Source organism: Natrix helvetica (assembly GCF_964273705.1).
Source record: "Natrix helvetica genome assembly, chromosome: 2".
Classification (NCBI taxonomy): Eukaryota; Metazoa; Chordata; class Lepidosauria; order Squamata; family Natricidae; genus Natrix; species Natrix helvetica.
This window is the reverse complement of record NC_138552.1, coordinates 166,704,387-166,716,516: the sequence shown is the minus strand read 5'-3', so window position 1 is coordinate 166,716,516 and position 12,130 is coordinate 166,704,387. Positions and strand designations below refer to the sequence as shown.

The window sequence follows — 12,130 nt, the reverse complement described above, 5'->3', positions numbered from 1 at the left end:
AAATATGATTACAGGTAATCTAAAAAAACGAAATAACAAACTATAGCTAATTATCAATTCTGCTTTGATAACCATGTGCCTGTCTACATGTGGATGTCAGAAACATATTTGTTACTGAAAAGTGATACTTTGTGATTACATCAGACCACATGGAAGATTAATTATAATTCCAAGGAACAAACTATATGTTTCTATTAGTGTTTTCTTCTTGGATTAACTGAATATTAGGGACAACTGTGTGCAGGCACAAGTGAGTGAATCCTTCCTTCCCAAAATAAGTCTCTCCTAGCCTTTCAAAATCATACTACTGACCTCTGGGTAACTTCACAGTAGGAGATGACCAGGCAGAGCCCAAGGGAGGGGGTCACAAGTGTCATCAGTCCTGAGTCCCTTTGCACCCACAAGAGATCTAAGTCCATCCCACCTTGAATTCATTTGAGTCTTATCTACTGCCGATTTGCTTTGACTGTTAGTTATTCATATTCTTATAGACAGCTTAAGCTCACAATAAATATTTATATCCATTCGAACTGCCTGGATCTTCTGATTTCCCTGGCACTTGACATATCAAAGCAGTACAAACACTGCTGAAATATGGCATTATAAAAGTAAACAATTATTGCTAGAAATGGCAATTGTATTGATTGGTTGTCTTCTATTTATACATAATTTAGTTTACACAAAATAAACCTTTTCCAATTTTCATTCATATTTCGTATTAAGGTTGTGCCAAGTAGCAACGAAAGTGGTTCTATTTACTAATTGTAAAGTAATATGATTCTGCTTTCAGGAGTCAGTAGCTGAGTTTTTAAGCTTCTTCTTCTTCCTCTCCTTTTTCTGAATGCTCTGCAGGCTAATCAAAAACTGTTTAGAATGATTCTGTTAGCAGTATGCTGACAGAGACAAAACTGCCTTAGACCAGAAGGTGCAATATGCTAAATGAAACTTACACTGCTCCAGCTATTAAGAAGGGAAAAAAATATCAACCAAACTCAATTGTCTTTTCCTTAGAAATTTGATTCTGCAAGAATGCAAAGATATACTCTCTTTTTTCTCTCTCTCTCTTCCTATACATTTCTTCCTAATGTTTTCAAATCAACTCAGTATTGATCCGTTGGTTGCAACAGGAATTGACCAACTGACTCAAAAGTCATTCAGGCTGCTTTCATGCCTAGAATTCACAATCTTATGGTTTATAGCTTGCTGCCTTAAATACTAGGTGAAACTGGCTCTTGTGTCCCACAAATATATATTTCTGCTAAAAATTAGAATTCACTCTCAGGATAAATAATGCATTAGCCCGATGGTTCGGGGCAGAAGTTAGCATGCAATGTATGACACAGGATTAACAAAAGAAAATAAAAACTATTATAGAAGAAGACTCTTGCTGTCCCAAAGGTGCTTTTCAAAAGGCAACTGGACTTTCTTGGTTTCTTCTTTGAAAATATTTCACTTCTCATCCGAGAAGCTTCTTCAGTTCTGCTTCTTGGATGAGAAGAAAGAAAGTCCAGTTATATTTTGAAAAGCACCTTTGGGACAACCATGACATGGATTATTGAGTCTTACTGGGTCAAGCCCATTTAGTCCAGTCTTCTATGTGCTATAAAGACCACAGATGCATTCAGTGTCTTGCTTTTAGCATTTAGTATTTAAAGGAAGCTGTCCATCATTTAATGATAGGAGACTACCTAAGCCCCTTTTCAAGCTGTCATTAGATGACATATTGAAAAGTTCACTATTTTCCCCTTGTTTAAAGTAGTTCCTTTAATTGATCGTGAATTTCCCCATTTTCATTTTCAGCAAATGATTTCATGTCCTAACTCTGTGATGATGGTTAAAAACTTCACTCTATCCATATTTCCATACCAAATGAATTCTAGGGCAGCTTTCCCCATAATTGACATCAAGGGGAACAGGATATGTTGGTTATAACTTTCATTTCCAGAACTTCTCTCAGTTATTGCATTTATTTGCCACCTTTTTCCTGGGAAATCAAGATGGTGTACATGGCTTTTAATTTGCTTTCCATAACATAATTTTGAGGTTAGTCGTCCTGAGTGCAAAAGATAAGCTTTATTATTAATGTAATTAATTGATCTTTGTCAAAGTCCAATATTTTAATTGCTACACTATGCTGGCTCCCAAATTATAATTTTTAATGCCATAGAAAAGAGAAAATATTTAAAAACAGAGGAAATAATCATATTAACAATTTTTTATTGACATACAATTCTGGCAAAATTATATCCATTGGGTTGTGAAAACTTGAAAGTGACTAACCTACTAACATAACAACAACATGCTGAAATAAAATCAAATTTATTTTAAAGGGGAACCATTTTGAAGGGAAAATTGGCATCAGCATGCCACTAAAAATCCACATGATGGCCCAAAGATGCACTCGAAATCTGGACTAAAAAATAAGACAGATCTAGTGAAATGCTATAATACAAACAGCAGGAAAGTATATGCCGTGTGCATGCCATTCTTATTGGTGTTGTTACATAACTGTTTAGGTCACATCTCAATTCTTTTTTTCTAGTTACTCCGTTTTCTGTTTATGGGTTGAAAAATTATCACTCTCTCTTTTTTAACACCAGTCAGAGGCACAAAGTGCAGAGACACAACCCACACCAATAATTAGATTAGATATCATTGTTTCTCTGCTTGCTTTGACATGTGGCTTTGAATGCCCCTGAGGATAACTTTGGAACTTTCTGAATTGTTCATTTTCTTCAGAAATTTATTTATATATTTGCTTGCTTGCTTGCTTGCTTACTTATTTAGCCACAGAGGGAGCCTGGGAGGAATACAAATAAAATGCTAAAACATAAAAACAGTATTTAAAATTTAACAAGAGCCATAGATCAATGTTAAAATTAAAAGGCAAAGGAGGGCTTTCAAAGTGCTAAATAGCCCCATGGCTGTGTGCTTCTCTGGCAGCGTCAAGAAGGACTGCAGAGCCACATTTCTAGGGGTGGTATTTTACCGGTTTGGACAAACCAGTAGCTCTGAAGATCAGCTGGGAGTGAACTGGTTCGTTCCCACTAGCAAGTGGGCCCGCCCGCTGACCCCTGCACTTTACCTACCTTTATCTTTTCCGCTGAGTCGTGTGGCAGAGTTGATTGCCACACCTCAGCTGTTTTCCTTCAGCAATTCGAACAGCAATTCGGAAGGTAAGTATTCTCTAGACTGCGCATGCACACGCAGCGAAGCGGTTTAAACTGGTAGGACCCCTGCATGTTTCCACCCCATTCTGAAAGGCCAGGAGAGGGGTGGGGGGGTCACCCCTGGAGGCAGAATGTTCCATAGAGACAAACAGGTAGCCCTTGACTTATGATAACAATTGAGGCCAAAATATCTGTTGTTAAGACATTTGTTAAGTGATTGACTTTGCCAGAAGGTTGCAAAAGGGTATCACATGACCCCGGGACACTGCAACTGTCATAAATACGAACCTGTTGCCAAGCATCTGAATTGTGGTCACAGGATCCTGGGGATGCTGCAAAGGTTGCAACTTTGAAAAAGTCACATTTTCTTATGGTGCCATTGTAACTTTGAACAGTCAATAAACGAAATTGTTGTAAGTTGAAGATTACCTGTACTGTACTACTGTTTCTCCCTTGTTAAAGTCTGAAACAAGGCAGCTATGAAATGGGGATTGTGCTGTTTCTTATGTTTGTAACCCTACAAAGCATGGCAAGGACAGTCTATGGGCCACTATAACTAAAATAGTGGAAGCATAATGATGGCATGGTGGCAAAGATGAAAATGAGACCAGAAGAAAAGTTAATGATTCCCACTGTAAAAGAATTGAAGTTATGGTTGTATGTGTACTGTACAGCTCAAAAGGCAATCAGCTGGAGAAACTGCTTCATAAGCAGCAATCTGCTGTTCATTTTTCTTTCTTTGCATGTTACTACAGCAATGTGTCTATAAGATAGGGAATACTGTTTAGTTTAATTCACTAAGAGCTAGAATTTGATTGGCCACAGGGCAAGCCTACTTCATGCTTTCAGATCTTTTTTAAAAAATTCCCTTCTCGTTTAAATTATGCAAATTTTGTCAGTGAAGATGCCAAGTTCACAGGGACTCTGACTACTTTATCCTCAAAATGTCTTGCAAAGATGTCACTGCGAGCCTCTAGTGGTTCTAATGTATTCTGAAACTGAGATGCGATGGTTCCTTCATTGATCTGAAGTTTTACTGAATGTCTTCCTGGAGATGTAACGAGGAAAGAAAAACGTGATAACTTTACTGCTGTCACATCTTTAAAAAATAAGAAGGACAATCTTCTTCCAGTTATTCTTTACTCTGATTGTTGTGAGATTTATAGCACACAACATGTGCTATAGAAAGACAAAGCACAGTCTTTCAATGTGATATGATGTAAATATGGCTGTTCAGCTATATCACAAACTCTTTGGGTTACAGCTGTTTAATTCAGGAACTTCTATACAAGAAACAATTTATACTTTCTGCAATTTTTGGAGAGAGCAATGAGTAAGCAAAAACTCTTACTGATGATATATTAGATCTATCTGCATTTGTACCAAATAGCTGGCTGGAACAAGTTGTAATATAACCAAACCAAAATTGTCTTTGTTTTTCAAGGACATAAACATAAGCCAGGCTTATATAATTTTAAAGAGTGGTTCATAATTTCAGTCTGCCATATATGGAAAATTGTGATGCTGTATATAATAGAATTTAAACTTATCTATAGGTGATGGAATCCAAGAAAAATATCTCAATAGCACAATGTTGCATATTATATTTCAATATGTGTGGTTTTTTTATAAAATGTATGCAATGCTTTATTGTACACTGCCCAGAATCCTTCTCTGAGGGAGATAGGTGGTTCAAAAATATGTCAGCTTCCACCTTATGCTTGCTTGTTCTTCCCTTTTATGCCGTGACAGACTGCCATGAATGGTGGGGAGGGGGAATGAAATGTGGGATTCTTGGGAATAAGAAAGTAAGTGCTGCATCTCCTTGAGGTGCTGCTTCAAGGTCACTCAGCTGGAAGAAGGAGGGTGCAGCATGCCAAAATGTGCTTGGACTGTCCGTTATGAAAGCATCTTGTGTGTACCTGATTGGTTACACTGGAGTGGGCAATGGGAGATAGCTAAGGGAAGGAAAAGTAGAACTTAGGGATTTGGCACATGATTCTCAGATCTGGCTTTGCAATACTGCAATGCATTTGACCTCTAATAAACAATATCTTTTTCAACAAATGGAGCCAAGGATCATTTCTATTTAGAGGTTTAAGTTGTCAAGTCCGACAATGTGGAATATAAATAAATGAAAGTAAAATAGCTATCCTCCCATTCCAGTACATTGGGAACTTTTACTACAATTTAAGACCTACAGTCTTAGAATACAAATTCTGTCAGATGATCAAATAGAGTAAAATACTCATTCATGAGATTACTGCAGAGGAAAAATGGTACAGAAACATAAAACATATTTTGCTAAGATTATTTCCCTACATTCACAAATTTAGTGAAAAAGCAGTAGCAAGATGTGATGGAAGAAAAAGGATCCTTTTCTGACCTCTTGTAAGTGATCTGCTTAACTCCAAGGTAGTAGAAGAAAACGAACTGTTTCATCAACCTGCAGCGGTGGTAAATTACAGGCGCATAACAAATGGTAGCATCCATCTTTTCTGATCCCACATACTGTAGTCTCTGATGACTAATGCCTCTCCCATTGGGTTGTTTCTATTACTGGAAATCTTTAAGCAGCTTTAGGAACGGCCATATAAAAACTACCACTGAAATATTTCACTGAACCTGAGATTTGAAGTACTTTCCTGCCATAAGTCATTTTTGAGGATTCCTAAAAATGCATTCCTGAAAAAATACGTCCTTCCTCTGCAATATGGCAGAGAAAGGATGAAAAATGAAAAGGACCCAGGCGCAACTGCACTGACATGAGCTACACACTTATTACAGAGGCCTATCTCGATTAACACAATCTTTCTGTTACACTAGGATGGATCTATGCAGTGAACTCTAACCACATTCTATGCCTTGGGAAGCACTGATGTTGCCTTAAATACTGATGAGTGCTGTGGAACAATTACAGTAACCATTATAAAACATGTGCAAAAAGATTCAAATGTTTCTTCAATGTTCACAGCTTTTAGAACAATTAAACTGGCAGGATGGAATCATTTCTGACACATAAATGTTTACCTGCACAAAGGAAAATAGTGCATAAATGCTATTTTTGTTCAATCTCATTCTATCTCTTAAAATCTACTTCACATTGATTCTTTTACACTTGCAGGTTTGTCACTGGAGTACAGAGAAGCCATATTTGAATACCTGATAATGGGGAAAGAGAAGTCTCTAAAATACAAGCATAATTATGTAGAGTCCCATATGTCAGAGAGACCTTAAGAAAGGCTTACAAATAATTCATTGTATAATGTGATGAACAAATATGTGTTTCACTATACTTTGTAAAAAAAAAACTTCAGAAAGTGCCTGAAGAAACTAAAAATCCTTCTTTATTTTCCTTTTAAGAGTTGTTTTTGACCAAAACTATCCCCCCAAAAGAGGATTACAAGAATAATGATTTTAGGATTTGGGATTTTTTTTTTTTTTTTTGTACACTGCAGTCACTTATGAGTTGGGCGGGTATATACAGTAAATTAGATAAGTAGGTAGATAAGTAGGTAGATGATAGATAGATAGATAGATAGATAGATAGATAGATAGATGATAGATAGATGATAGATAGATAGATAAAATGGTTCAACTCTAATAAAGCAATAGGAAGACTAAGGGCACCTAGAATTCTCAAGGGGTACAGTCACTTAATCTTTGCTCAGAGCACAGTTAATTAAAATGTACCCCCCCAATGTTAATTTTCTTGTAGCACAAACTTGCATGTGCCTGACTGAAAACAACTGCTTTAATGGAGAATATTTTCAAAACCGTATGCATAACAACGCAATCTATGCTTAGTTAAAAATATAGCCTACTATGTTCATTTGGACTACTCTATAGTAAATGTACTTAGAAATGCAGCCAAATAGACCTCATGAGAAAAACATTGTCCAATTGACAATGGCTGATAGCGACCGTAAATATACAACATGGTAGAAATACACACACATTTCCTTTATCGTATCACTACAATTTCTTATCAATATAAATTCTTTCGAGGGGTTTTTTGAACAGTGACACAGCTATCTTTGCTACAATATTAGTTTTGAAATGATTAATCAGCTCCATTTCATCAAATACAATAAATAATACACAAACATATACACACACACTTTGTATGGACACACACGCACACATATACATCCTTTGGCAGCCAAAAATTTGACAACGTATTCAGAATATGTTGCCTAGTAACATGATCTCTTGCAATACCAGCACAAACAAGCATTTAATCGTTGGAATCATATGTTTCTGTAAAGATTTCCATGCATACCAAGAGACTGTCAGAGACCCCGGACAATAGTAAATTATTAACTAATCAATGCCAGGATGAGGGTGGGTGTGTTGGTTAAATAACCGATTACCCAGTGCCAATATATAATATGAAAACATGGTCTTGAAATTGGCACAGCACTATATCATGATAATTATATACTTAAGTTCATGTTTAGCACAGATTTCTGCATATCATAATCATGCCTTTTAATATCTATCTAGATATTGATGTGATTGGGTAATGTAAATCCCAAATAAGAGCAATAAACATCTGTTACTTACATTCTGGAGTCATCCCATAATGCGCAATAGGGATTCAATGTGCCCTGAAAAAATGGGAGAATGTCCATTAAAACGTATTCTTTTCTCAGAGGCAAAAACTATTCAGTCCTTAATGAAAATGGAAATTACATGAAAATGATATTCTACATCAGACATCAAGCCTTCTGAAACTTGCTTTATCATTGTATGAACTTCACAATTTAATCAAACACACACATATACACACGAGAGAGAGGGGGGAGGGAGAGGGAGAGGCAGAGGGAGAGGGAGAATGTCAGTCATGCATTTTATATCAAAGAATTCTGAACTCTGAGATTTGAATGACCATAAGAACTGGATTAAATTCTTAGCTCTGTAAATCCATTCACAATTATTCCAAGCTTCTCTTCATTCCAGAAGTTTAATTTGCACCTGTTCATGTACAATATAGTTTTGTTTTATTTTGTCTGAATAGTTAGAATCATCATAAATTCTTGTTGAACCACTGCCATTCGTCTTGAGATCTATGAGGTTATCCTAATTTATCTTCTGCACATTGCTTCATAATTTACGAATGATCTTTTGACCAGTTGTCATGTTTCAACTGTGTTGCCATTTGAAGACTGTTTTCTTTTGTCTCCATTGACTTTATTGCTTCATTTATTGTACTAAAACATATAATATGCCATGAAAAAATCAGCTTTCGCTTCCTCCCTTAAATGTGAAATATAGTGTTCGTGGTCCTAAGGGATATCCACTCTGGTTGTCATAGAAGAAGACTTCCAGGATGGCTTTCATCCGGATAGATAGAAGCAACTTACTTTGTCACTATGAAGAAATCAGCAAAAAAAGAAAAAGAAAAAAAAGCTCTCTGGAAGCTATGTATAAACAGTTTTATAGAATGCTCTATTTCTGATTGAAGTCCAGGTCAGTCTGATCTAGACTGCTAAAAACAAATATGAAAACACTTTGCCACTCTTTATGCCCAATATACTCAAGTTGTAGAGACTTTTTTTCCTGTGCTTGCTCTGGAAAAGCTACTCTGACAAATCAGCACACAGACAAAAGCCAACCAGACTAACATTTTAAACAAGTTTTTCATTAGCGTATACGAAAACAAGTTATGAACCCAATCAGGTCATTTGGACAATAGATAAACAAAGAGTAAGACAATTAGGGGTCTAAGCTAGAAATATGTCTAACTAAATCTGACAGTGTAGTATAATTTTCCCTTCTTTCACACTGCAAACTTTAAATATTAGCCTGCACTATGGAGATAAGATTGTTCTTTAAAAAAACCTAAACTGGAGAAAGAAATCATTTCCTTGCTGTGTTGGATCCAGGAAGATCCAATTACATTTTGTCCATTTTAAAGAATGTATATAGTTAAAATAAAAGGGAAGTGCTGGCTCGGTGGCTAACACGGTCAGCTTCTCAATCAGAAAGGTTGGCAGTTTGGACATTCAAATCCCTAGTGCTGCATAATGGAGTGAGCTCCCGTTACTTGTCCCAGCTTCTGCCAACCTAGCAGTTTGAAAGCACATAAAAAACGCAAGTAGAAAAATAGGAACCACCTTTGGTGGGAAGGTTACAGCGTTCCATGTGTGTTCGGCATTTAGTCATGCCGGCCACATGACCACAGAGATGTCTTCAGACAGTGCTGGCTCTTCGGCTTTGAAACAGAGATAAGCACCACTCCCTAGAGTCGGGAATGACTAGCACATATATGAGAGGGGAACCTCTATCTTTACCTATAGTTAAAATACTATATTATTATTCAGTCAATCATCTCCATTGTGCTGTTTCCCAGAGCCAGGTCTTTAAGCCCTTACGAAAACAGGAGGGTTGGGGCCAACCTCACATCAGATAGTGGGGGGGGGGGAGATGTTCAAGAGGGCAAGAGCAACACCAGAGCCAGAGAAGACTTCCTCCTGGATCCTAACAGCCATAATAATCAGGTTGACGGGACCGCAGGATGCCTCCTCTGCCAGAAGAAGTGGTACAGGCCAATCCCAGTGGGATGAGATGGTCCTTCAAGTAACTTGAACCCATGCCACGAAGAGCTTTAAAGGTCATCATGAACACCTTGAATTTTATCCGGAAGCATACTAGTAACCAATGCAGCTCATAGAGCTGTGGTGTTACAGGGGTCATGTTTGAGCACACACACACCCAATGATATTGGATGTTCAGAGAAAATATGAAAAGATTATATTTTTCTGAAATAGAAACTATATATATTTTTTTAAAAAAAGTTTTTGATCAAAAAAGTTTTCTATTTTTTGTGCAAACTAGAAATTGTCATGGGCATCCTAGTAATAAGCACAAAAATCAACCACCAGGAACTATAAAAATTAATAGTCTTCACTTTGATTTCTTCTTTTTGGAGGAATAGGTGTGTCAAAATTGTTGAGCCATCCAGAAAGGTAGGTGTTCTTCAAAGAAAGCCCACTGGTTTGACATTCACACTAGGACACACAACCTTGCATACAGATACCAGTTGCCTCAGGTCTTTTTTCCACTTAAACAAGATTCTCGCTAAAACAATGACTTTTAAAATATCTTAAGCCCTGATATTCATCTGATCACCACCACATTAAACCACACAGAACAGATTTAAATCACATATGAGATGAATCACAGTTATTAGCACAATATGAGAAAAGAATATTTGAATAAAAGTTCAGGATTTTACTTCTTGGTTGAAGAATTAATTAAATAATTAAATGATTAAATTGGTAACATTAACTTCTGTACTTTGTGAGCCATTAATGTACAACATTCAAGGTCTGCAGCTAAAGCAAAATTGTCTTCACCTGATTAAAATTAACTACAGGGTTCAAAGATAAAGCCATTTTAATTACAACAATTACTATCTTGTCTAAAATTTAGGTGAATTATTGTAGAGGAAAAGTAAAAAAGAAACCATTAAATGAGCACATTGAAAAAAAAAAGAAACTGATTAACTGGCAGTGCTAATTATATATTGAAAGTAGCACTGTCGATTTTATATATACACTGTATGTATGTAGGTATGTGTATGTTTGTGTGTGTGTGTGTGTGTGTGTGTGTATAATCTATTTGTGCTGATAAATAAATAAAGGGAGACTGTATACACACAAACATACACACACGTACACACACACACACACACACACACACAATTTAAACAGTCTCATTTTAACAATTCTATTAAACTTTCAAACTCCCAGGCCATGGGCTGGGTGCATCACATGCTGGCCATGGTCACACCTGGTTTAGAGAAGAGGAAAAAAGTCCCGATACGTCATGTCACACTGCCGTGATGACCTGAGTTTGACACCCCTGTATTAAACCCTTTTACATAAACATGTAAGATATAATTCCAAACAATTGCGCAGTCTGTTTTTAATGTAATGCTAGCACTATCCCCAATACACTTTTCACAATTACAATTGAGTCCAACATTTCTGTGGCTAAGCCAGACAGTTGTTAAAGGACGTTTTCACCCATTTTACAACCCTTTTTTGGCCACAGCTGTTAAGTAAATCACTGTGGTTGTTAAATTAGTAACACTGTTGTTAAGTAAATCTGGCTTCTCCATGAGACTTTGCTTGTCAGAAAGTTGCCATGGGTGATCACATTACCTCTTAAATGTGAGTCAGTTGCCAAGCATCTGACTTTTGCTCGTGGTCATGGGAATGCTGCAATAGCCATAAGTGTGAAAAACTGTCATAAGTCATTGCAAGCCATGGTGGTGCAGTGGTCAGAATGCAGTATTGCAAACAAACACTGCCTATATTCTGATGTTTGATCTTGACTGGTTCAAGGTTGACTCAGCCTTCCATCCTCACAAAGTCGGTAAAATGAGATCCCAGATTTTTGGGGGGCAATACGCTGACTCTGTAAACCACTCAGAGAGTGGCATAAAACACCATCAAGCGGTATATAAGTCTAAGTGCTATTGCTCTAAGTCAGTGCGGTTATAACTTTGAATGGTCACTAAAAATTGTAAGTTGATTACTACCTGTAATTACAACCTCCACTCCTATTTATTGATTTTTCAAGTGACTCTTTTGGCCCTCCAAGTTATGCATTATGCAATCTGAAGAGACAAAAAAGCAGCAGAAATTCCAGAAATTTTCTTCAGTGTTGTGAGAGAGAATAACCGAATCTTGAAGACCTGTCAGAATTTCCGACATAATTAAGATAGGCTTATTTTGAATTTCTTTCTCATGACATCCACTTTTCTCAGAACTGAATAGTCTTTTCTCCTTCACCGTTCCTTTTCCAAGGCAAGATCTACATTCGTTTACGCTTTATATTGATCTATTCATATTTTAGGATAAGGCCCAATAAAAAGTTAATTTTATGAACCATTTATTTCAGTGGGGATGTTGGCCATGTATTGAAATTCCAGCCATTCCAATTAATCA

General features: G+C 36.7%; 1 protein-coding gene across 4 annotated transcripts in view; it reads right to left on the bottom strand.

Annotated features, from left to right (window-relative positions):
• The window catches only part of ADGRB3 (adhesion G protein-coupled receptor B3), a 514,089-nt gene that overhangs the window by 225,465 nt on the left and 276,494 nt on the right, over nt 1-12,130 (bottom strand). For all 4 annotated transcript variants that reach the window (XR_014174267.1, XM_081940251.1, XM_081940252.1 and 1 more), the window contains exon 16: nt 7,737-7,780. Coding sequence is in view for 3 of the 4 variants with exons in the window: in XM_081940251.1 (XP_081796377.1) it covers nt 7,737-7,780 (44 nt within the window). In the remaining variant the exon portion in view is untranslated. The remainder of the gene's footprint in view (nt 1-7,736; nt 7,781-12,130) is intronic.